Source organism: Aythya ferina (genome assembly GCF_964211825.1).
Source record: "Aythya ferina genome assembly, chromosome: 1".
Lineage (NCBI taxonomy): Eukaryota > Metazoa > Chordata > Aves > Anseriformes > Anatidae > Aythya > Aythya ferina.
The window spans coordinates 141,260,413-141,285,205 of NC_140296.1; the positions used below are offsets into that span (position 1 = coordinate 141,260,413).

At 45.3% G+C, this 24,793-nt stretch overlaps 3 protein-coding genes across 14 annotated transcripts in view; 1 reads left to right on the forward strand and 2 right to left on the reverse strand.

The window, feature by feature from the left end:
• Positions 1-1,466: 1,466 nt before the first annotated feature.
• LOC311424197 (tubulin alpha-2 chain) lies at positions 1,467-9,021 on the reverse strand. 2 transcript variants are annotated; one of them, XM_084499145.1, is made up of 6 exons: positions 8,885-9,021; positions 5,922-6,531; positions 4,381-4,594; positions 3,647-3,795; positions 2,533-3,213; positions 1,467-1,785 (listed from the first exon to the last, which is right to left on the reverse strand). In XM_084499145.1, exons 2-6 carry the CDS (start codon positions 6,102-6,104, stop codon positions 1,492-1,494), a joined length of 1,521 nt encoding a protein of 506 aa, XP_084355271.1. In that variant the 5' UTR covers positions 6,105-6,531; positions 8,885-9,021; the 3' UTR covers positions 1,467-1,491. The 2 variants fall into 2 exon arrangements, with proteins under 2 accessions (XP_084355271.1, XP_084355272.1); XM_084499146.1 differs by lacking the exon at positions 5,922-6,531 and having other exon boundaries at positions 8,885-9,014.
• Positions 6,863-13,574, reverse strand: PEX26 (peroxisomal biogenesis factor 26). Its single transcript, XM_084499378.1, has 5 exons — positions 13,222-13,574; positions 12,707-12,847; positions 11,972-12,285; positions 10,503-10,649; positions 6,863-9,746 (listed from the first exon to the last, which is right to left on the reverse strand). The coding sequence occupies exons 1-5, from the start codon at positions 13,395-13,397 to the stop codon at positions 9,643-9,645; spliced, it is 882 nt and encodes a 293-aa protein (XP_084355504.1). The 5' UTR covers positions 13,398-13,574; the 3' UTR covers positions 6,863-9,642.
• A 1,495-nt stretch (positions 13,575-15,069) lies between these two features.
• MICAL3 (microtubule associated monooxygenase, calponin and LIM domain containing 3) overlaps positions 15,070-24,793 on the forward strand; it is a 176,864-nt gene continuing 167,140 nt past the window's right edge. For 4 of the 11 annotated variants that reach the window (XM_084498690.1, XM_084498676.1, XM_084498678.1 and 1 more), the window contains exon 1: positions 15,073-15,263. The gene's annotated coding sequence lies outside the window, so the exon portion shown is untranslated. Of the gene's footprint in view, positions 15,264-24,793 lie in introns of all 11 variants that reach the window. The other 7 variants (XM_084498674.1, XM_084498689.1, XM_084498682.1 and 4 more) reach the window with 6 other exon arrangements.

The following is a 24,793-nucleotide window of genomic DNA, read 5'->3' on the forward strand; positions in this document are numbered from 1 at the left end:
TCCCCTCCAGGTGTCTCTTTGTCAGCATTATGGGAAACCTTCCAGATAACTGTGAGCACTTAAGCAAGTCAGACATGCATGGCAAGACAGACATAATGTCAGCACGACGGGCTTATTGTCTTGCTTCATGTATTGTTCAAGCACAGCACTGCTTGACAGGTAACCCAAACATTCAGGGTTTGCTTTACCTTCTATTATACTTTTCCTCCCCTCCTAAATAGTTGCACAAGCCTCTAGATTTTCATCACTGTCCCTGTTTTTCTAACTTTACACCTTTATTTGGTATTTTCAGCTTTAGTTAGTACCCCCAGTAAGCTAACAGCCCCTTCACTTTCTGCTGATTTGAGCAAAGTCCCTACAACTCCCCTTTCACTATATGTAATGTCTAGTAGCTTCTCCTGCCATCATCTCATAAATTCAGACATAGGTTAGTGCTAGGCAGCCACTTTTCTTCTTCCGTTGTCTGCAACATCCAACAGTTTCTCTCGTTGTTACCAGTTTTACCTCAGACCACAGCTGGCCATCTGCCTGCGTGCCTTAACAATATATTGTTCTAAAATCCTCAAGCAATGGGAATATACAAAAATATACCCTATGAAGACTAAAATGTGAAGCCATAGCTGTTCTTAGCCATCCCCCCTGTATCTATAACACATTCTTTGTCATGGTTCTGGTTTATTCCATCTCAGTAAGTCTGATGGAGCTGGTAATGCTTCTGTCCAGCGTGCCACATTTTAAGGTCATTTTAAGGCCTTTGACTGAGTCACGGATACTATTAGTTTAGGAATTACAACACAACTGTCGGCATACTTGCGCCTCCACACCACTCTAGTTATGATGGCTACACATTTGCTGCACAAGCATATCATGTTCTAAATCCACATTGAAGCAAAGAGTTGTCCAAGTTGTGTCCCTACTCTTGGCAGCTGGCAAAATCACACCTTCCAACCACCCCACACTGTGGATTGTGCAGAAGCAAGGGAACTCAGAGTAGGTGTGTGTTCTCAGCACCGACAGAATTCTCGCTGCATCTTAAAGTAGGGCAGCTTTACAAGCGTTATGTTTAGAACTAATATGAAATAAAGACTGAGAAGTTCAGGTAACTCCTCTTCACATAGTGTCTGTAGTAGTTGTGTGGGAAATTTTGAAGCAACAGAGTTCCTCAAATAATATTACAGCTGCGTGACTATCTTTATGTTGAATAAATGACAGTACAGAAGTCAAAGGAACTCTTCCTTCCACAAGTAAACTTCCTTTCAGGAATATATTAGCAAGAAATATGACAGCTGTTGTGTTCTAAGGCAAACTGACTGGTTTAGCTGGTTATGTGTCCTGTGCTTGCTGTCTTGTGGTCTCATAGTGGACAACTCACTGTTTACAGTCTACTAAGGTGCCAATGGACTTGGTACATGTGAGAAAAGTGAAAATGAAGCCACATGAAATAAAGAGACATAGAGACAATCTTATGCACATTAAAAGGCAGATTAAGTTTTAAGGTTGCCCTGCATCGTTTTCATCCTCAAATGAATCAGTTGCTACTTCCTCGTAGTCCTTCTCCAGGGCAGACAAGTCCTCTCGGGCTTCTGCAAATTCTTCTTCTTCCATGCCTTCACCCACATACCAGTGCACAAAGGCTCTCTTGGCATACATCAGATCAAACTTGTGGTCGAGCCTTGCCCAGGCCTCTGCAATGGCTGTGGTGTTACTCAGCATGCAGACTGCTCGCTCGACTTGGGCAAGGTCTCCTCCTGGCGTAGCCGTGGGAGGTTGATAGTTGATCCCAACCTGCAAACAACAGTAGAAAAAAGACAGTTGCAAAAAAAGTTACAAGAAAAGGGATAAAAAGAGGCAATAAATGGGTTAAGAAAATTGTAGAGCCACTGGTGAGTGGAAGAAAAAAAAAGTAAGGAAAAACACAAATTATGTTAGTGAAATCCCTGACAAGTCTAATGTCATTCAAGATATGTTTTGTGTGCAAGTCAGTTCCTACTCTCACCCAAGTAAAATAAAGAGCCACTGACCAGAACAGGACTCTCAATGAAGAAAAACACAAAAATGTGTTGATATGCTTGACAAAACTGGTGAAAGTGGCTGTTCATGGAGATACTGTAGAAATGTTTCACTTACCAACAATGTATTATTGATACAGTTTTGCTGTGTTGTTTCTTTTTTTTTTTTTTTTTTTTTTTAATCTCATCAAGGACACTCTCAGCAGTGTCTTTAGAATATAAGCCTTATCTTAATCTTTCTTTTAGAATGCAATATTTTAAGTTTAGAGTCTTACAGGGTTGACATTGTCCCAGTAATGAAAATAAAAATAGTATATACGCTCCCATTTACTTAAAGGCTTATAAGTCTGTGTCAGTGGGATGTCATTAGGAGAAAGGGCACATTTTATACACACATCTTTCTTAGGTTCATTCTTCTCACTAGTGAAAAACATGCAAGATCTAAAACTTTAAATACAAGTTTTCAGCTAAAATGAATTTGCTCATAAAACATGAAAGAGAAGCTCATGGCAGCCTTTCTCACCTTGAAGCCCGTTGGACACCAGTCAACAAACTGGAGGGACCTGTTGGTCTTGATGGCAGCAATTGCTACATTGACATCTTTGGGAACTACATCACCACGATAAAGCATGCAGCAGGCCATGTACTTCCCATGTCGTGGGTCACATTTCACCATCTGGTTGTTGGGCTCGAAGCAGGAGCTGGTGATTTCAGCCACTGAGAGCTGCTCATGATATGCTCTGTCAGAAGAGATGATGGGGGCGTAGGTCACTAAGGGGAAGTGGATGCGTGGGTAGGGAACCAGGTTTGTCTGAAACTCTGTCAGATCCACGTTGAGGGCACCATCAAAGCGCAGCGAGGCGGTGATGGAGGAGACAATCTGGCTGATGAGGCGGTTGAGGTTAGTGTAAGTTGGGCGCTCAATGTCTAGGTTTCGGTGGCAGATATCATAGATAGCCTCATTGTCCACCATGAAAGCACAGTCTGAGTGTTCCAGGGTGGTGTGTGTGGTGAGGATAGAATTGTAGGGTTCCACCACAGCGGTGGAGACCTGAGGGGCAGGGTAGATGGCAAACTCTAGTTTGGACTTCTTTCCGTAATCCACAGAGAGGCGCTCCATCAGCAAGGAGGTGAAGCCAGAGCCAGTGCCCCCACCAAAGCTGTGGAAGATCAAGAATCCCTGCAGTCCAGAACAGGCATCAGCCTGAAAAAAAAAAAAAAAAAAAACAACAGGAAAAGTAAAAGAATAAGTGAGCATATTTTAAATTAGACCCTCAGATAGAAACAGCAATACCCGCATGAGATGCACAGCAAAAGAGTTAGCAGTTTTACCAGAAAATCCACATCATCTGTTTTCCCCTGTAAATCTCAGGCTAGTGTATCACTAGAGCAATACATATACATGTATATATTTTTCCTAACAATAACAATGGTACAGCAATATTTAAGTTTTTCCATTTAAGTCTTCCACTCACATGAAAGCTAAGCTTGGACATCAAGTAAACACATTTTTCTGTTCTGAGCCAATGACAGGAGTAAAAACAAAATGAGAGCCACTATCAAAAAAAAAAAGTATGACATGTTACATGCCCTCCCACCCACCAAGTGTGTCCTGCTTCTAACGTAACAGTGCATACCAGTTTGCGGATACGATCTAATGCCATGTCAATTTTGTCTTTGCCAATGGAGTAGTGGCCACGTGCATAGTTATTTGCTGCATCTTCTTTTCCAGTGATCAGCTGCTCTGGGTGGAAAAGCTGCCGGTAGGTGCCAGTCCGCACTTCATCTGAACGACAAAGAAAATGTACAAGCTTAGAAGAGAACCCTCAGGTAAATTATTAGAAAATATTTGCAAGAGTAAAACATCTTTTAGGATACTCCTGCTTTCTGATTCTCCATGCTCTTGTCTTTCATGTAAATACGAAGAAAGCATTTTCCACAGTTAGCAAAAGAAAAATAAAATCGCACACACACACACAAAGATTAGAAGGGAACCTCCCTAAGTAGTTTAAATTGTACTCATAACCAGTGCGGGTTTAGACAATAGTAAACTTTTGAGTTTATTATTAGTTAAGGCATCCATGACAGAATCAGTTTTCATCTAGCTGAAGGTGTCCCTGCCCATGGCAGGGAGTTGGAATTATATGATCTTTAAGGTCCCTTCCAACCCAAACCATTCTATGATTTTATGATCATTTCAATTGAGAATAACATATTTTAGTAATATTTCCTATTTAAAACTTTGAATATTCTACCTGGAGGTCAAGATCATCCCTAAAGATAAGGTAGAGTCCTGCTATTTGGTGATCTGAGCTTTGCCACACAGGAGAGTTAATTCATTTCACTTTTCCAGGACTGGTTCTATACTGACCTACTACCGTTGGTTCTAAGTCCACCATAATAGCCCGGGGTACGTATTTTCTGGTGCTTGTCTCTCTGAAAAATGTGGCAAAAGAGTCGTCATTGCTGGGTGGGTCACTGAAGGTGCCATCTGGCTGAATGCTGTGTTCCAGACAGAAGAGTTCCCAACACGCGTTGCCAATTTGAACTCCAGCTTGGCCAATGTGAACAGAGATGCACTCGCGCTGTAGTGGGAAAATAAGGGGAATGGTGGGAAGAAAAAATGAGAGTCGGCTTATAGACTGTTAGGATGCTATCTGAAACCCCAAATAAACCAATGATTACAAAAGTTTCCACAAGACTGGAATTAACAAAAAACATTCTAATACTTATTTTAAAATAAGTAGATAAGTATTTTGTCATGTGCAGAAAGAGACGCTAAGGACAACTAGAGATTTGCAGCTGTGTCTACACATGATGTAGAGTATGTACATGGTCTGTGTGTAAATACATGTAAGCCTGTACAGATAGAAAAACTGTATATAAATATACAAAATAAACTATAGTAGGTCCCAGCTGAGGAATAGCAGCTAAATCCAGTTGTCTGGGACAAGGTGCAGCTATGCTGCCTTATCGACATAGAGAGAAAGCAAAGGGAATGAACTATCTTCTGATCACTCAGCCTTCTATGAAATGAGTGTTAGGTGCAAAATAAGTTCATAGAAATTAAAGTAACTGGAATTAAAGTGTCCTTACTAGCTTAATTCATTCAACTCCTGAATGTTTCAGCTCATTCCCTGGGCAATTTTAATTTAATTTAAGAAGAGTTGACTTGCTGGAAATGTTTTCTACTAGATTCTCAAAACTGACTATGCAATCTAGGGAAACTGTTTTCTGTAGTCACAGAAACCCATCAATTTGTAATCTAGGTGTACCACTGTGGCACTAATTCAATTAGGACCAAGTAAAAAGCAATAAGGAGACCAAAGGTATGCAAATTCAAAAATACTTTAGCACAGTAACTTGTCATTATGCAATTAATTTCATTATTGTGCCACCTGCATCTATTTGTAGCATTGTTCCATAAGGGGAAAACAAAACAAAACAAAACAAAACAAACAAACAAAAAACAAACGTGCCTCTGCATGCTTGAGGATAAAAACAGGTCTAGAAACAAATGCTGGGAGAGGCTGTCCTAATGCTTACCAACCTCACAAGAGGTTGTGGTAATCTTTTTCTTTCTCAATAACTGCTTTTGAAACCAGGCTCGACAGGCTTTTAATAAGGTTCACCCAACCTCTCAATTGCAAAACCTTGGACGCAGTACAAGAATTACAGATTTTCCCTGGTTTAGGCTACTCAAAAAAATGTAGAGAATCATGATGGCCTAGAAAGACCACAGGTTGTGAACATCCATCTTTGGTCCCCCTCTTTTAGTCACGGCTCTAACACTGAAGCAAAAACGTCCCCTCAGCCTTCCCACCTTCACTCAGCCCTTGACCAGAGCAGGGAGGAAACAAAGGCCAGCCTCACTGTTCCTTATCTCATAAAATAACCTGCTCCTTTCCTTACCATGGTTTCTCCTGTGTGTTTCTTTTCTGGATTGGATGCAGAAGCGGTGGTTACTGATGTTTCTACTGTTGTACAGGCAACCTGACGCGAGGGGGACAGTGCATTCTTCCTTCGCTGGTGGGGGCCTGCAGCATCACAGTGGAGGCAGGAGAGGTCACAATCGCTCCCAGGCAACCTTCCCATGGCACCTGCTCCACTTACATCACTAGCCTGCTTTCACCCAGCCCTATAGTCTGTCGTAAAGAAAGTTTTCCCAGTTAGTTCTCCGTACAAAACATTAGTTTAAAAGGTAAAATAAAAAAATAAAAGAGTTACAGCTGATATTAGCAGCCAGTATTTCAACAGATAAGGGTGTCTTCACAAATAACTGTTTTCCTTCCTTGAAACGCTTACAACTGGTGAATCTGCTACTGGCAACTCATTTTAAAGAGTAATCATTTCAGAATTTCTTCATTAACACTTCCAAATGGTGGCATTTTTGTGTCTTTCTGACAAAGGCGACTGTGTCCTCCGTTCAGCTGCAGTCCACTTGCACAACTCCCCCTGACGGAAGTGAGTTGGGGAACAGGTTAGGCTGTAAGGAGTTCCACTTGGTTGGCTATTTCATCATCTGTGGACAAAATACATCAGATTATCTCCTGGCCTCCTTTTCTTTGTGACACCTGTTTAGCTGATCACAGACGACTGTTCTTCAGCCCTTCAGGTGCTACACTGTGCCGGTACAAGTTCTTTGCATCCAGCAAGAGGATGCAAAAACAAAAAAGCAAAAACATCATTTGCTCTTTGTTCTGGAGATACATGCAGTAGGTTCACATACACGTGGCAGGCACACACACTCTCTCTGAATGAGCCTTAAATGATAGGATTCCTGTGGAACTATGCACGGCTACATCTTTTCCCTCCGTGTTAGAATGACAGCACAGAGAAAAAACGCAGCTAAATATAACCAACAGGTACTTTATTCTTAGCAGTACTGATCTTGGCCACCCCAAGGTACACAGAGACACTGAAGTATTAAAAATATATATGCTGCACCTTTCACGGAAAGTAATTATCACTCGCTGAACTCCTATGAAAATGCAGACCTGTTTCTACTGAATTAACAAGTCCTCTGCTTAATTCATGTATGCCCATGCAATGCAGACACATACTGAAACATCTCCAGAAATTATTTCACAAATCTATAGTGTCAACACATTTAATACAAAAGCTTTGATACACATAATCACAGCACAAATAAGCAACTCTACAATGAGGTAAATAATTAGTCATTTTATTGTGAAAATTAAATGTTGCAGGCTTACTATTAATTGCAAAACCAAAACCAAAACAAAACAAAACAAAAAAACAGATTGCTCATTTCTGCCTTCTTCCCTCTCATGAGGAACCAAATACAATACAAATGCAAAATCAGCAGTACTCAAGAGAAGTGGAGGTTGCTAACCTACAATTAAAATCAAGTTGAAGGTTAAAGTTCTGGTTAATGAGTGGCTGAGATATTTATCAGAATTTTAAAAAGTAATGTATGGTCTGTGCAGACCACTGATCCCAAGCCCCCAAAACGGGCACCTCTGCCATTTAACTGAAAGCATTAATTGAAATCTAAAGCAAACAAATGTTTTTTAGGTAAACAGTCAAGTGTTATTAACAATTTGGCCTGACTTCGGAGGGAAGCTTACTATTTTATTAGCTTAAAGTATGTAGAGCAAGGCCTTACAAAGTGGTCAGTAGATACAACTGAGTCCCTTCTTGGAAGAACTCAACTCCAGCCAGACCCTCTGTGTTTGATTCTACCTGGTTTTCCCGTCAAGCGTTGGTTGCAAGGAGCTGTAACCACACTGACAGCTGGATTACAAAAACACTTAGCAGTATCAAGAACAGCTCTTCCCTATGTACAGAGTATGTAAGAAATAATTATATTAAGTATATAAGAAATAGAGAAATAATTATATAAACCATATTAAAGAGTTATGTGCTGCTTATCCTGATGTAAAGAAACAAAAACGTTGAAGGGACGGGATTTTTTTGTGGTTTTGTTCATCTAACTAGGCAAGGTGATTACTGTTTTCTGCATTCGTGGGTGACCTACCCCGCTTTATCTCACTTATCTCTATTGGGATAACTCAAGAAGAACTAGACAACATTATTTTAGCAGAGCACACACAGCACGACGACACCGGCAGGCTGCCCTCCTTGTAAATAAAACAGAAATAGCTGAGCTGCCACCTCGGTGTATAGCTATTGCTAGAGACAATCCGCTTGAAGGGGGCTACTGTTGTAATACACTGCAGTGGCATGCATATAGGCTACTTTTCCCCAGTTTGGTGTGTTGGATAGGATTTGCTTGCCAGAACAGTGGCTTTGTTCCCCATTTTACCATTTTGACTCATGTCGGCGAGCCCGAATCCTCTTGGCACAGATGCTAGGAAGGCTGCCTAAGTTTGCCACAATGGCTCCGTGCCTCTAAGTTGTTCTTTCCAGCACACTTCACACACTGCTTCAGCAGAAGCACTATTTAAATAATCTGCACTCTCTCCTTTGGCATTACTCATTGTCAATCTATGATAGGTGGGTGGAAAAGAAATCAATCGTTTTACTGCCAGTCTCCAGTCTCTGCTCCAGGTGGTCAAAAATGGGGTCAGTCTGCTAACAAACCACCTGCAAATACAGTAATTTTCTTGCTACAGTTTTGGGAAGGCTTGAGGATCTCAGAGAAATCTCTTTCCACTTCTTAATAAGTTTTGTTGCGAATGATAGGACATTGCTAAATGGTTACCATGTAAATCAGGACTTTAGATGTATGGGTGGGAAGATGGGTTCTGGACACACAGAGACTCTCTGACATCTACATAAACAAAGCCAGAGGTATGGAAAGAGTAAAACAATGCAACAACTTCAGTTGTTGTTGTTCAACTAGACAATAATATGGAATACAGTTTAAAAAAATAAACCTATTTCCTTACCACCGCCACGTGCTCCTAAGGATTACTGCACATCAGGCAAGCACAAAGCACTGTCATTTGCATTTAAGAACAGCAGGTGCAGCACAACAGGATCTGTGGCACACCACCTAGGTTTTCTGGCTTAGAAATGACTAAAATCAAGGGCGCCTGTAAGAGGAGGTATCAGTCACAAGAGAAACCACGGTGTTCAAACTGCAACAGGCTTTGTTTTCTGCAGTGTTTTTCTTCCACAGGCTTGTCCTACATCCCGTGCTGGATGAACTGAGCATTTTAGATGTCTCCAGGCAAAACAGAGTGTTTCCCTAATTACTGGTACTCCTCTGCCTTTCACAGTCATGCTTCCAGGGATGTGATTTCAGTTGTTAAGTGAACTGCCCGGTATTGCAAGGATGGAACCTTCTTCCAGAACATCTCAGGCATCCTGCTTCCTAAGTGTCCATACAACTCGCACTCAAGAGCTACATCCAAATGAGCCCCTTCATCAGTTGTAGATTATGGAAGGCATGGCTTTACCCTAGAGCTGGACAGACCGGAGCTTAATAGACAAGAAATGTCAGGGATACTTGGCATGGTTTCAAAATTCATATACCACTGTTCCCTGGCTGAAGAAAGGAAGGTACTGCTAAGCAGGAGTTTACAGGTGGTCATCTCCATTAGGGCACAGATCTCAACAGTACTTGAAGAGCCTCACGAAGTCCTCAAGACAAGCTGACACTTCTGCAGCAGCAGAGAAGAACACGTTCTGTGGTGGAATACACTTAATCTCGAATTGGAGGCCTATGAATTGGAGACAATACAGCTGCCCAAGCCTGTCGGAAGAGCTGGACCAGTTTGCAAAGGAATGGCAATGATGTGGGAGAAGCTGCGGAACAAAACACAAAGCAAGACAGTTTTACCTTTTATAATGAAAGGCTAAGAAATACTAAACATACTGAAAAAGAACTAATCCAACTAGAGTTAATGGAAACCTATACATCTTAATTCCTTCTGCTTAGTTCAGTACTTTGGACTTCACCCCAGGCACGACTCCCATCCCCAGCAAGGTTTCTGCAGTATTTTCCAGTGGGCAGAATAGCCACGGAGTGCCCACCACCCAGCAGAAAGGGTGTCTCCAGCCAAAGAAAACACCCACCCCCTCCACACCCCAGCAGCCACATTCATGTCATGGGACCTGCCCGTTCGTCAGTGACAGGTCCAGCCACCACTCGCAAGGCTCCAGCATGAGGAGCTCAAAAGCACGAGCAAGTCTCCGCTTTCCTGACAGGACAGCCCTCGGAGGCAATCACTCTTCCAAGAGCCATTCACCTCGTAGCACCTCAAGGTGGCAGAGGCTGAGTGTAGGACAGCCCAGCCCTCCTCCCTTAGCCAGTGCCTCGTCTGTTGGAAAGAACTGAGGGTGGAATAACGGTTAACAGGAAACGGACTCCTGTACAGCTGCATCCTTCTACGTGGATTGCAACGGGAAACATCTGAAACACGCCCAAACAGTACGTTCCTAGCCAGTTTTTGTGTCTCCCAAAGGTGGAACATTCATACAGACCAAATCTATTTAAATCAGCAATTGTCTTCTGTAGCCATTAAAGGATTAAAAAAAAAAAAGGAAATCTTAATACCGTACCCGGATCTAATCTCACTACCACAAGGTACAGCAGAAAAGTAGCCAAGAGCATCTTTTTGTAAGGAAATAAATAGAAGTGGCTTGACATGGACCTCAGTGTTCTTCGTAGCAACGTCAACATGGTTAAGAGCTTTTGGGACAGAGCACCTAGAAAATGAGAATAGAGAAGCTGTTAGGGTAAAGTTAAAAAAAATAAATCATACAGATACTAGGAAATTATTATAAATAAGGTAAGACTATTCATATTTTAGTTGGCCTGAGAGGTTTTTGTGGTTTTAGTGTTTTTTCGTTGTTTTTTTTTTTTTTAATATTATTCTTATTATTACTATTATGATTTTGGTTGTTCTAAAAAGGGAACAGAGAAACAGTACAAATTTATGATATAATTATCCATTCATTTTTTAAGCCATCATCTTATACCACCGTAGTTGCAGCTTCTCTCCTGGGAGATAAAGTGATTTACAGTGCTGGAGAAGCAGAGCTTGAAATGCCAGATGTGGATTCTTCTCCATTGACTCAACTTCTACTGCAGAAGTAGTAGAAAATACAAAGAGCCAACAAAGTGCCTTTATAGGATGGCTAGTTAGATTTATTTTCCTTGGTATGGCTTTTTTTCTGTTTGTATTTTTTTATATATAATAAATTTATTACTAAGCATTTTAGAACCTGGAAAATTATTCTCATCTCTGAGTACTGCTCGAGGCTAAATATGTTTTTGAATTGTCAGCAAACAAATAATTGTCTTCCACTTCCTTCATTGACACCCAGCAGGACTTCCTTGTGGCTGGTATGGTCCGACATCATTATTAATACGTACTTAATTCTCACTACCGTTTTTTAGCAAGGGATGAGCAGGATTGTGTAGGTAGTACAGCAAATCAGTTAGAGCCAGATGTGAAGAGTCATTGCACAATTGTATTTGAACAGAAGCCACTCACTCACTTAAGGATGTGTTCCATAAATGGCTTTGGTTGCCATCTCACTGGTAAAAGGACACCACCGCTACATAACCACGCTTAAGGAAGAAAAAGCAATGGAAAGGTTGGTAAGAGATTACACTGCTTCTTTCCAAAGCCACTGCTCTAACTCTGGTTTCAAACAGCAGCAAATGAGATGGTTTCAATGATCACAGGGCCTGCAAAAGTTTTTACTCTTGGAACTCGCTTCTCTTAATGTGCCAGTGAGAGTTAGCTGTCTGTACACGCTGCACAGTCCTGAGTGCTTGTGAAAGTCATCTCACCAACAGCTCTAGGGCACAAACAGATTTTCTGGGATGGACTATTACAGATTATAAGGAAGAGGGCAGACAGTTGATAGGTACTAACACAGAACACACAGATGTTGGTGACCAATCATAGTCCAGATTGAACTATTCTGGTAATCTTTAAGATATGTGTATCTCTAAAACTTTAAATAGATAATTTATTAAAAAAAAAAAAAAAAGAGTACAAACAAGAGGGAAAGCCTACCCAAAACAGTCTCTGTTGCTTTGTCTTGCTCCTCTTCATCAGTTGAGTGCATCTCTTCCTGTTGAGTCCACTGACATTGGCTATCACAAATGGTCTTGAGAAATGCAAGCTTCTGCTCGCTGTTTAAAACATCACAGCTGTCTACAAGCTCTTCTGCCGCCTTAAATTGGCCAAGTGGAAGCAACACATGCAGCAGATAAAGCTCCATCAACGAACTGTACTCAGGAAGTGTCTTATTGCTTAGGTTTCTCAGCCAGGTAGTGCCAACCTCCAGCATCACCTGGGGCTCTCCCACTTTGCTATACAACAGGATACTGCAACACAAGAAAGAAATAATAGAAAACAGTAATCTTGTGAAAGTTGGGATCGCTAGCAATTACTACCCAGAAGTACCTATGGTTAGGGCAGGCAGCAAGGCTTACGCTTGAGGTACAGAGACATCTCCCAGGGGAGCAGTGCGCTCTCAGAATCACACTGGCCCAGGTATTCCCAAAGGCAGCAAGAGCATGTTCACTACTGATTATGAACCCAGACGGGGGAAGAAAAATAAAAACATTCTGCAAAAGAAACAAACTCAGGTTTTTAATTTTATTATTCTTCTTTGTGAGAACAGGTCCCACGTTCCACTTTCATCCTTGCAACCTGCAAGGTGAAAACATCACGCAATATTCAGGTCTGGCCCGCTCTTAACTAACGTAGGCCCTGTGCACGTGGCAGCCACAGACCCACACTCACCACAGCTCCAGGATCTTTGGAGGCAGGTGCCCAGGGAACTGGTAATACCGCAGGAGCCACGACAGCACTTCTCTCCAGCGGTTCATCTCAGCCAGCGCCTGGATGCCCACGACACACAGGGAGCACTTCACCTCTGCAGGACTGGTAACGAAGACAGAGACGTAAGCGCTTCTTATAACCGAATTTCCCACTGCATCCATTCTTACGAGCTACTTTGGCTAGCTCTGTGTGGTGCTGTACCAGCAGCTTGCCTCTCCCTTCCCTCCCCTCTACCTCTTCTCCCTCTCAATATAGGCGAGTTTGATGACCCCAAGATGCACAGCCTGCACCTCTAGGAGCAAGCAGGGAAGGTTTCTACGTACAGTTGAGGGATGACAGACACGCACCGCCTTTTATACAAAAGACTGCGTTTATTAAACGCAGAAAGCCCCTAAAAGCGCGGACCACCCCCACGAGCAGCCCCGGGCCGCCCGGCCCGCAGTCACCCCCACGCCCCGGAGCCGCCCCCCTCGCACCTCTCGGGGCCGCTGCCGGTGCCGCTGCCGGGCCCCAGGATGCTGCAGCCCGCCTCACAGCGCTCCAGGGCGGCGGCGAAGTCGCGGTGCAGCACCAGCAGGTCGCCCGCCTCCTCCAGCAGCGAGGCGGCCTGGGCCAGCAGCGGGGACCAGCCGGCGGCCGGCGCCCCGCTCATGGCGGCGGCGGGCGGGCTGCCGCTGCCGCCACGACACAGCCTCGCCGCCCGCCCGCGCCCCGATCCGCCTCCAGCAGCGCCGCCGCCGCCGCCCTCCCGAGCCCCTCTCGGGTGGGACGGGCACTGAGAGCCGCCCCGGCACCCAGGGGCCGCCCGCTCCCGCTGGGAGGCCGGCAGAAGGCGGCCGCCACCGCCCCCCGGCGGCGCCAGGGCGGCCCCGGCGGCCATCTTCTGTGGCGCCCGCCGGGAGATGTAGTCCCTGCCAGCCTCGGGTCGCGTCCTGCCGAGGGGCGGTGTCTGACAAAATTCTGGCTAGAGAGCACCCAAGGGGTGTTTATTCGGGCCGCTCGTTCAGCAGCACCCTGGGGATAGGTGCTGCCCCAAGGGAGGACCGCCGTGCCACAAGCCTGTACCCACACGGGACATCTTTATTTAGGGTCAGGGCACGTCTCTGGCTTTGCCCCGGTGCTAAGCGTTCAGGGGGTTAACTCAAGAGAAGGGGAAGCCCTTCTCATTCGCCTGGCTGCCAAAGAGAGAACGACTAAACCCAAAGAACAACTAAACCACCTCGGTGCCAAAAGCAGCTGGGGTCAGCGCCCCGCGAAGGTCACCGCCTTGTCCGCTCGGCGGCCGCCAGGTGTCACCCGCAGCACAAGCATTGCCGCCTGCCAAATTCAAAGTTTTCAGGTGCTGCTTTGGAGTAAGGCGATAAAGTTGTTGTCCTGGGGTTTTCCTCGCCATAAACAGCCCGTGGGAGAAGGGCCTTGGAGTGCCTGGTAGTGGGGGAGCGCTCCCTGTGCGCTCCCTGTGTGCTCCCTCTGAAGCTTGGCTTTGCCAGCGGGATCCTGTGTTGGACAGGCTTTCCTCTCCTCGGGTTATAAAATCATTAAGGTTGGGAAAGACCTTCAAAATCATCTGGTCCAACCATCACCCTACCACCATGTCTCTGAGCACCAGGTCCAGCCTTTCCTTGAACACCCCCAGGGATGGGGATGCTCCTCTGGGATCCTTTCTTCACTCACCCAGCAGCCACTGCTTTAAGCAAATTAAACTATTAAATGGAGTTGGGTAATCATAACAGTATCTCCATCAGTACCCTACAGGCAACAATATAAAAATGTTTCACATTCTTCTTTAACTGGTATTTTAAAACAATAGGGTGTCTTGGTTGCAAAATAATTATTGCGCTCTGTGGAAACTCTCTTCAGAAATGAATCTGTACAGAAGAGGCAGGATTTATTATACTGTTTTGAAATGCAGATCTCCTACTATAGCTATTTAATTAAATAAATTAAAGTTACTAATGCAGAACATGTAGAAGAGTGAAGCACGGTTTTTAAAGGAAGTTTCCATGCCGTTACAGTGCTGGCTATGGGGAACAAAGTGTGGGGAGAATCCATAAAAATTGGTGCTAACTCTGTAAGTGGCTGCTTACAGGTGGCAGGACTGAGTGCTGGCACCTCAGGGTGACGGTACAAGCGCTCCGCAGCAGCAGCAGCTTTCGCAAGGTGGTGCATGCGTGTGTGCTGTGCCATGAGCTGTGGAAGAGGCCCCGGACAAATTAAGCACATTTAAGCCACAGCAGAGAAACATTGCAGAAGGCAGGGCCGAGCAGCTAAGCAAAGGCGGGGATAAAGCCTTTCGGACTTCTGTTACTGTTGCCTGGCTCTTGCAATTTGGAAAACAACATTCCTTTTTGGGAACTACAAGTCCCAAAGTGCACTGTGGGAAGACTCTGGCTTGTACCAGCTAGTGCCCAGCACAAATTCCCAAATATGGATAAGGAATCAATTTTGAAAAAGCCTCACACTCACCAAATACTCCTCACTGAGACACTGAAAAGGAGCAAGACAGCATGAAAATGAGGTGAGTCTGCAACATGCAAAGGTTTTATTTGAGAATGTCTCTTGGGGAGAGCAGCCAAGAATATTCTGTTCCGTAGAAGGACAGCACTGCGGTGCACAGGCGATATGAGAACTGTGGCGGTGGAAGGGACTTGGAAGTGGGATTGTTGTTTCAGGTGGGCAAGTAAGCAGCAGGAGCTGCTGTGCTGCGGGGTGAGTCAGATCCTGTTTCCTTGCAGATGCTCTTTATTAATAAGGAACTATGGAAAGATACATGAGCTGCAATAACACTGCCGTAAGTTAGAGGCGGAGAAGGGCAGGGGAGAGGTAGGAGCTGCGCTAAGCAGCAGTTGCAGTGCGGTTGGTTAAGAAGCTCTGGTGGAACAAGTAGCCTTCTAATAGTGATAATTACGGGTGAAATTAATGTCTCTGTAAGGCATGGCAGAATGTTTTTGTACTTCACCCCTCTTCCTAGAGGGGACAGTGTGGTGCCTTGAAGGCCAAACTCATACCATTCCCTGGCCTGCAGAAGATGGTAACACACGGAATTGCGTAACTTCAGGCCACGAACAGCTACACATTTACTGGCAATTTGTTGATGAGCCAAACAAAATCCTTCTGTGATGGAATCGTCCCAGGGGAGGAGAGGGATGCTCGACCTCCAGCCTCAGAGGAGCAAAGTCCCAGCAGCCTCCCTTCGTTTCCCTGGCACTCTCCTTGCAGTCCAGGTGCCGTTCGTGGGCCTTATTTCTCGCTGCCATCGAGTGCAGCTGCTCGGCCGGCTCCACAGCCTCCTCCTGCTGTGTAGGGCCATGGTGCAGTGCTGCAAGTGTAGGAGGTTCGGCCAGGACAGGGAGTGAACCGTGAGGCGGTTTGGGCTGGTAAACTGAGCTGTCACGTGTGGATGCTCATCACCAAATCAGAATGACGCTGTTTTTCCAGCCTTCCCGAAATGAGAAGGGCACAGACTGTTTTCAAAGCTGCAAGAGTCACTCTTGTACCTGAATTATCCTACACAGCAGGGCTATTCCCCTACAAATATATTGGAGGAAGTCAACGTACTTGACTGTGCTCCTGCTTCCTGGATAACCATTTATTGTAACCAGAAAAGCTGAATTCAAGCAAACTTGCTTAAGAAGGAGCATCACAGTGGATTTTGTGTTGTGAGTGTTGAGGCCTGGTTCTTTGCTCTGGCCTGAAATCTAGGATTTTTGGTCATGGTTGTCCTGATTTTATACTGGAAAAGGAATGAAGCAAGTTGCAGAGGGGCCTTGTTTGTGTCTTCATCAGCTGTGAATTCACAGGTTCCCCTCCTCCCGCTCCTGCGAAGCAGTTCAAGGAGAGTTTAGAGTTACAGGCACCTGTGGAAGGCCTCCTGAGGCAAATCGCCTCAAGTATTAATCCAGATCTGACCAGCACACGGTCACAGGGCCAGGGAGCTGGCAATCAGTCTTTTCTGCGGTCTCTTCTGTGTCAGTAGGCTGTTAATGCGAGATTAGCAGCATTAGGGAGGCTTGGAGCTAGAAACTGTGAGGCCCTACAATTTGAGCTGAAGCGAAAGAAACACCTTTACGTCCAGACAAAAGCACAGAGCAGCAAAGCATGTTAATAAAGGCATTATAAACATGGCTGAAGGGAGCATGGTCTCTAGGAAAGCTGTGGAGTTTTGCAGGCCTTGGTAGCCATGTATAAGGCAATGAGGGCCACAGAGAGTGCAGGCTCCAGTGTGCAGCACTCCGTCTGCACCACCACATGCTTTTGTTTGGGTCTGGCTAGGCCATTACATGCTGGAACCTGTAATTCACCTGTAATGTCCACAAGCGGTGCACCCCTATTAAATATGAAAATATCTGGCTGCAGTTCCCTTCAGTTAGCCCAAACTCAGGCCCCCTCTAGCTCCCGGCAGGCCTTCATTAGAGCTCCCGGTGGTGTGAAGGTGAGCACTTTCCACCTGTGCGTTGAACAGATGGCCAAGCATGACCTTCTGCTTTCTATTTTACTTAGCGTGGGACAGAAGCAAATGTATTTTGTTGTTTTAAACATAGAAGTACTGAGCGGTGACTCACCTGATGTTGAACCCCCCTGCTGGTGTTCCTAGTTACTGTTTTTTAAAGCACTCGCCTCTTATTTTGGCTGCATGAAAACCCAGATAACCAACAGGCAAGGATGGTAGAAGACAGGAAAGAAAACCGCAGGGGTAATCATAGCTACAATCCTGCCGGAGTTGTCACATGGCATTGAAGGGTGAGCAAATCCCTGCTACAACCTTCACCACTGAACCACAACCACTGTGTAAGGTGCAAACACTGGAAACCAGAAGACTGGAAATGCAGAGTTGTTTCCACAACTTGTAGTAACTTGAGTTTTTCTTAATTAATGGCAAAAGCTTCCCGAAACAAAGGGCGATTTTGAATTGATTGTGCCTCTTTCTTTGTTCCATGCGGAGCAGAATGCCAGACTTGGCAAGGCAGCAGCCAGCTCATACCAGCTGTTACTTTTTATTTCATTGTTACTGTTATAATAGTAATAATTAGTGCTGGGTGGGGCATTTCATAGCTTTAAGGTGACCAGTTCGGTTAAAAGCCTAAGGCTTCTTCTTTTCTGCAACCAGTTATTATCTGTGAGAACATACTGAAGGCTGTCATCAGTGTGGGTCAATTAAATCCTGTCTGCCTGGCACTGCATCTCTTCGCTCACAGATTCAGAGTTGCATGCCCTTCTAATGGTTAATATCTCTTCTTAGAGCCCCACCTGCTGAAATCAGTTGGTATCAGTTAATCTCTCTCTTTCCTCTTTTCCAAAAGTGAACAGTGTGCTCTCATGGTTGGGAGAAAAAATCCTGAAGGTGCTGACACCATATGGCAAATAAGAAAAGTATTTTCTCAAGTCACATTGTTTTAACCTAGCTTCATAACTCCTCAGTACTTGTCTTTTTCAGTGTTTTTAAGACATCTGTGCCCCATTTTTAATGCAAGCTTTCTATGCCCTCCTGTCAGTTATCCCTACGAACCAATCCTGCATGCTCTGCATGAGTTGCAAACTGCAGCAGACGTCACAGACATTAACAAACCCGTTTGCGTCTCAGACCGCTGGTCCTGGCTCTTATGTGGCTGGGTCTTGTGATGCCCATAGAAGCTGCAGCTGGAGGTTGTTTTAGGAAAGCTGGCAGCGCTTTAAGAGTTGCCTGGTAACAGCATCCATCGCTGGGAGAGGATCGGCTGGGGAGGGACCGTGCACTGATGCAACCTCTGCGTCTGCTGTTCCAGGGCACACATACCGTACCGCTGGGCACCCCTTGGGCGCCAGGTCCGCAGTGGGCAGGACTTCCCTGCTTGTTTTGGAGAGTAATTAAGAAGCCACTCTTTATTTTATTATTTTGTCTCCAAGCTTTTGTTACATTGGTAATGAAACAGCAGCATCTCTCTGTTTTTGGGGTGGGATTTTCCCCTTCCTTTGGAAGATCTGCATGCTATTTTAGGGCGTTACTGGATTGAGGAGTATGATTCTGCTTTGTATAAAATTAGTGCCTGGAGCAGCATATTACCCCCGTTTCTCCTGCAAATTGATGTTCTCTTTCCCTCTGTCCCCTTCTTACTTGCTGGTCCTTCTCACCTTTCTCAGCAGCCTCACAACAATACTGGGTGCAGACAAATGTAGGATCAGGTGCCTAATTAGTTTATGTGGACTTAAACACACTTGTTTACTTCTCGGCACTGGGGGAAGGGCAGCCCACAAGGAATCCAAGGGCTGTCTCTCCTGGAGGTTTTCAGCTTTAAAAGCAGCCTGAGCAGCCTGAAAGGGCAGGCCACAGTTTTCTAGCTTCATTTTCATTCCAGATGCCTGTTTGTGGAGGAAGTTGAAAACTCAGTCTGTATTACCAAATCTGAAATAATTTCTCATTTAGGGTTAGATCCGAAGTGTTTATTTCCAAAAAGTGACTCAGTGTAGACAACCTGAAAGAACTTGCTTGAAAGGTTATGGAAAAGCTAATAAACTGTAATTACCATATTTTGGAACTCTACCATAGAGCAGAACAGTTGCATTTCAAATATTTTGGGTTTAGTCAAAGTGAACTTCAAGCTATAACTTTCCTGTCTCCGACTGCAGTCACCCTTTGGCAGACGTAGCTAGGGGAATTCGGCGTGCTATTCCCAGCACAATTAACTCTCACCCCGGATCAATGCTGGCTCGTCTCTGAGAAGCAGGAACACAGCAGCTCGTGTTAGTGCGTGTCAGCCACGCGCTGCAGAGACAGCGGCTGCTGTTAAACTACCGCCGAGAAGGGCTTGGACCAAGGTGGCTCGTGGCTCTGCAGTGCTTGCAAGATCTTTCCCAGCATTTCCAGGGTGAGAGCGGCCCGGCTGTGGGGACAAGGGCTTCAGGGAGCAGCAGGGGCTGCTCCGTGGAGGAGGACATGTCGCGAGCCCGGGGCAGGCAGGGGCAGTGCCCTCTGACCAGGGTGCAGTCACACCCGCGGGATCTGGAGGGCTGACAGCATCAGGCGCTGATAGCAGCACCAGCATCAGAGGGATTAGGATCAGGGTCCGTGCCAGGAGTCCAGTGGGGAGCAGCTGGAGATAGGACTGCAACACAGGTCCAAGGTCTGCCCAGGGGCAGTGACAGCACTGCAGGCTCCTACAGCTCCAGCAGAGCTCAGGCCAGACCCGGGTGCCCAGGATGGAGCTTACATGGAGCCCCCATCCCTGGCCACAGGGAGCAAGGGGCAGGGTGGGAGTCCCTGCTGAGGCTGCTCAGGGCATGGAAGGTCTGTCAGTGCTGTCAGGGTGCAGGCCCTGGCACTGACTTCCTAAGCTACTCCAGGTGTTTCCAAAATGATTGAACAGCTAGATAGCGTAGTCATTTTTTAAGCAGTTCTACTGATTAATAGACTTGTGCAAGTGCCTTGATTTAGCTGAAAATTAAATATGTCCTGGGAAGGTATGCATCAAGCATTAAAATTATCCCAAGTCATCTTAGATGCAGAGTTTATTGACGAGAGATTTCTTCCTGTACAGTTGTTCTCTCTCTGAACATCAGCTTCTCTTTTCGTAAAACAGAGGTAATATTTTCATTGTCTTTACTGCCTGGTAGAAGGGTTATTAGTCTTGCAGTTTGTGTTGTATTTATGAAATGTTCTGAGAGCTTTGGATGAAAAGAAATGAATTAAGGTAAAGAGAAGAAACAGAAGTATGCTGTGGCTGGGTGTACTAGCAAAAGAAAATTACTCATGAGCAAAGTAATGGAAATGAGACTCACCCATAAACATTGGCCAGTCCCATGGGGATGGTGACTGGGGTGGATTCTGCCAGATGCTCAGAACTTAATTTTTGCATTTGGGGACAGAGAGCATCTGCCCTCCTGTTCCTCATGAGGTGTATTTGTGAGGAAGCACCAGAAGGGTAGTAGACAGCAGAAGATTATAGCTGCGTGCAGGTGTGTCAGGCTGGCACCAGGAATACAACCAGGTCATGAGGGTGGAGGTCAATGCAAACAGGAGGGAACATTTAGAGGGGAATCAGGAGGCCGTGCTAAGTTTGAAAGGGAGAGTGGACGGACAGATCTGACTGCTGACAGCCTTGGCAATTGGGAACAGAACCGTAAGTAGCTCAGATTTGTTCTTTGTGTTCAAGAACACTGATCCATGCCAGGACTCAGCATCCCGTCTTTCTCGTGTAAAATTAACCAGCAGTTAACATTCCCCATGTGCTGTAAGCTGCCAGAACAATAGGCCTATTCTAAGCTCCCCTTGCAAGAGTGTCTCATGCCAAAAGGTGTGTTCACCAGAAGAAACTCAGTTCTAGGAAGATACTCAGATAATTTTAGGAGGTGGAATCAGTGCATGCTAAATCCCCAAAGGAGGTGACTCGCAAAGTAGTCTTAGCTCAGTAAATCATTACCAAAAGCTAGGCTAGAAGCACTAAAACACTTTGTATAACGCACACAAACTTTGTGACTTCATCCTCCAAACCGCTGTTTTTTGTTTTCCTAAGTTTGCTGTGATCAAAGCTGGTTCTGTGCTCTCACCACTCATGTGACAGCAGAAGATTCAGACTGGCCAGAAATAGGACAAACATGGGACTGGATTGCTAGAGCTGCCTGAATCAGAGGGCTAGAGGAGAACTGTGAAGCACTTCCTAGGCTGCCTTCACCACTGCTCAGCGAGTCAGAGGTTAACAAAGAACCTTATTCTTTGAAAAGATAATCGACACTGAAGCCAAGTCAGCCATCCCACAGCCAAGTAAGCCCTGGAGATCATCAATTTTTGTGAACAATGGCTGCTGATGTTCAGGATTCAGTGAGTTAAGTGGTTAATCCTATACAGAAAGCTGCATTCATAATGGCATTTAAATGGGGGGAATCCACCCAATTCGACCCCTAGAGAATTGCTTCCTGCTGTTACACTGATGGATACGTCTATAAATACCACGGTAGCCATCGGCAGATAGTATCTTGCAGAGTTGAAAAGCCTCTTTCTATTAAGTGATACATTGATCTTCATGAAACAGCAGCAGCCTGGCTTAATGAGCCAGGCTGCTGAAACCAATGCAGAAACCAAACAGAAACCAATCCCCTCACTTTCACAGGGTGACTGTAGCCAAAGAGAAGGACGATCCATATATTGTTTCCTTCTTCATTTGGTGAAAAACATCAGAAATCTCCCATACATACTCTTTCTTCCTCCTGCCCAGTCATCCCCAACCACGCTGTTTCCTTGTGTTCTGTATCAGGCAATTGTGGATCAAACCATCCTTTGCAGCCTTTTCCTGCAAATCGATCCAAACTTAGCATTTGTTCATCAGAAGAATCCACTGGTCCAGACAGTTTTTAGTGTAAGTGTTGATGGTCCTGTGTTTTTTGTTTGTTGTTGTTTTCTTTAAAGATCAAAATCCTAACTTTTTTAAGGCTATCCCATCATGATGCCAGGCCTGACTCATAAACATGTCCATCTCAGAGCTGCTGGTACTGCATACGTATGATGTGTGCTTACGCATAGTACGTGGCCTTCTGCCCCGTTCTCCACGCCGCCTGTTTGGTCTCCATGCCTGCACGTGCAGACAGGCCTCGGGACAAGCTTCTTAGAAGAAGCCAGGACTCCATGGTCCCCCCAAAGCCACGCTCAGAGCTGCTCACAATGTGAGGATATGGAAGAAAGGGGCACTGCGAGGGCAGAATGCTTAGGGCGCTCACCTCACCTCTCTCCCTTCTCCCACAAGTTTTGGCCTTCTTCTCCCTCCCCACAGCCTGACAGCGGCCTTCCCATGGAGATAAATTCTGTCTTTAGCACTGTGCATGGGTGTTTCTGCTTAGAAGTAGTCCTACACTTGCCTGGCAGTGAAGGAAGAAAGGAACGTTACAGGGACTTTGTTCTGGGACTAGTCTTTTGCGGCTTCAGTGTCTTTGAATGTGAGACAGGCTTTTGCTTCAGAAACTCGAGAAGGAGTTAAAGTAAACTGGAACATCAGAGGATGGTCATGCGATTCAACAGCTCTGCCTGCCCCAGTTGCTCACACAGTTGGGTCTGCCGATCTCAGTGACTCAAAGAAAGGAGCTGTCATTAGCTCTGAGGAGCCAACATGCTAAGAAAATGGTTCTCCATTTTCAGCAGTATCAACAAAATTGTTTACCGAGTTCCAAAGAGATATATTTTTGGCATCGCTGTGGCCTGATTTGGCCTGCTGAATGTTACTTATGAGTAAGGAGGAAAGAACTTGACTTGACTCTCAGTTATAAAGCAGAATTTGTATGGTTGACAGCTATAGAAAAACAAAGCAAACCAAGTTTTTGTGTGTTTACCTCATCTGATCCGGAGAGACAATGACGATGGGGCCCACTGCTTTCGACAGGAGGGACACCATTTTTGTAAATCGCCTCTCTGGTCCCTCAGAACAACCACAGCCTGAGACTCCCAGGATGAGACATCGCTTCTACGTCTAATTGTAAGTGGCCTACTCAGAGTCACACACGGCTGTGGAGGAGCTGGAGGGGGGCCTCAAACCTTTTTTTCTAAGGGAATTTCTGTCACAGGCAAGCTTCCTCTTCGTCATTTGAGGCCACGTCAACTGTGACTCTGCAGTGGTTTGTAGTCTCTTTTATGTCAACAGAGCCCTGCTTTGGTTTTCTAGAGAAATTGCAGAACCGAAGGTATTTCCAGGACTCAGCCTTTATGGGGGAGCCCCAGCCACCTGTGGTCTCTGCTGAGGGAGGAGAGCAGAGCCCCCTGCAGATGTGGTAAGGGGACAGCTGCAGCTAAGGCTGGATCCTGAGCCTGGTGGCCAGGTGAAAATGCTGCTAAGTGGGTAACCAGCCACAAGATCTTCACTCAGGTTCCGTAAAAATACATGTGGCAGTACCAGGAAAGCTACACTCTTCGAACAGCCATGGGTGGATGGTGTGGCTGACTGCACAGCTTGGGATAGAAATAACAACCATGGCAGCACTGGCTTCATCCTGGCTGCTGCCTAGGAAGGGCAACATGGGAAAGAGTAAGAGCACAGAGAGCAACAACAGTAAAATAAATAGTAGCCTGATGAATCATTCATGCCAAGGGTTTATACAGTGCTTTACCTATCCAAAGCACGGTGCAAAACATTAGCTGATTAACCTTAGTTAATAATGCAGGTCATTAAATGAAGTGGAATGAAAATGGTTAGAGGAAGCATGGAGTATGAAGGCTTCCTGAAACGATTAAATGATTTTGCTGGCTTTGACGGAAGGAAAAAATTTATTCCTTTAGGGTTTCAGTGTGTTCACAGTGTAGGTGTTATTACTGCAGTTTTAATAACCACCTGCCTAATTCCCTGGAATAGGAGATGACATGCAGCATAGCCAAAGGTGTCTTGTTTGCTTGAACAACATCTACAGTTATGTGAGACTAATAAAAATGAGAATTATCACCAATCCTATGTTTCAGGGGAGAGAATGATGGCCAGCTTCTTGGAAGAAATCTTATTCCTTCAGCTGTTCCCTAGCAGGATTATTTTTTGCACATTCCTTTGCAAAACGTAGCATTTGCCTTTGCTGGGAGATAGGATGTGGTTACGGTGTGACCTACTGCTTTATGTTAAGCAGCAGGGGAAGATGAAGCTGTTCTGTCACTCAGGGCAAGGGAATCGTGCAATGAGCCTGGCAAGCAAAAGACTGAGAATAGTGCAAGTGAAAGCTAATGTTTTTAACGGGCTAAATCATCTCCCTGAAGCACGAAGACGGGAGTCTTTGGCAGAGAATCACTGTGCAACTCGATTCCTGGCTGTGACATATTTAGGCTTGCATTATCACCTGCTGCCCACACGTATGTGGCATAAGCTCCTCAGAGAACCTGTGAAGAGATGCATTTTCAGTCAGCTGACCTGAATCACTTCTTTGTTGCTGAGCCCCTGAAACTGCTGGGAGGAGAAACGTTTCGTGCCAGAGCAGTACAACCTCAGACCAAGCACGTAGCCCTGATTTCCCAAATTCAAAGGTTGACTGACTGTATCGTGTAAGTCGGGTTTTCTGTGTACCTGAAACCTGATAACTTGGTATCTGCCACAAGTACAATGCAAGCAATTGGTG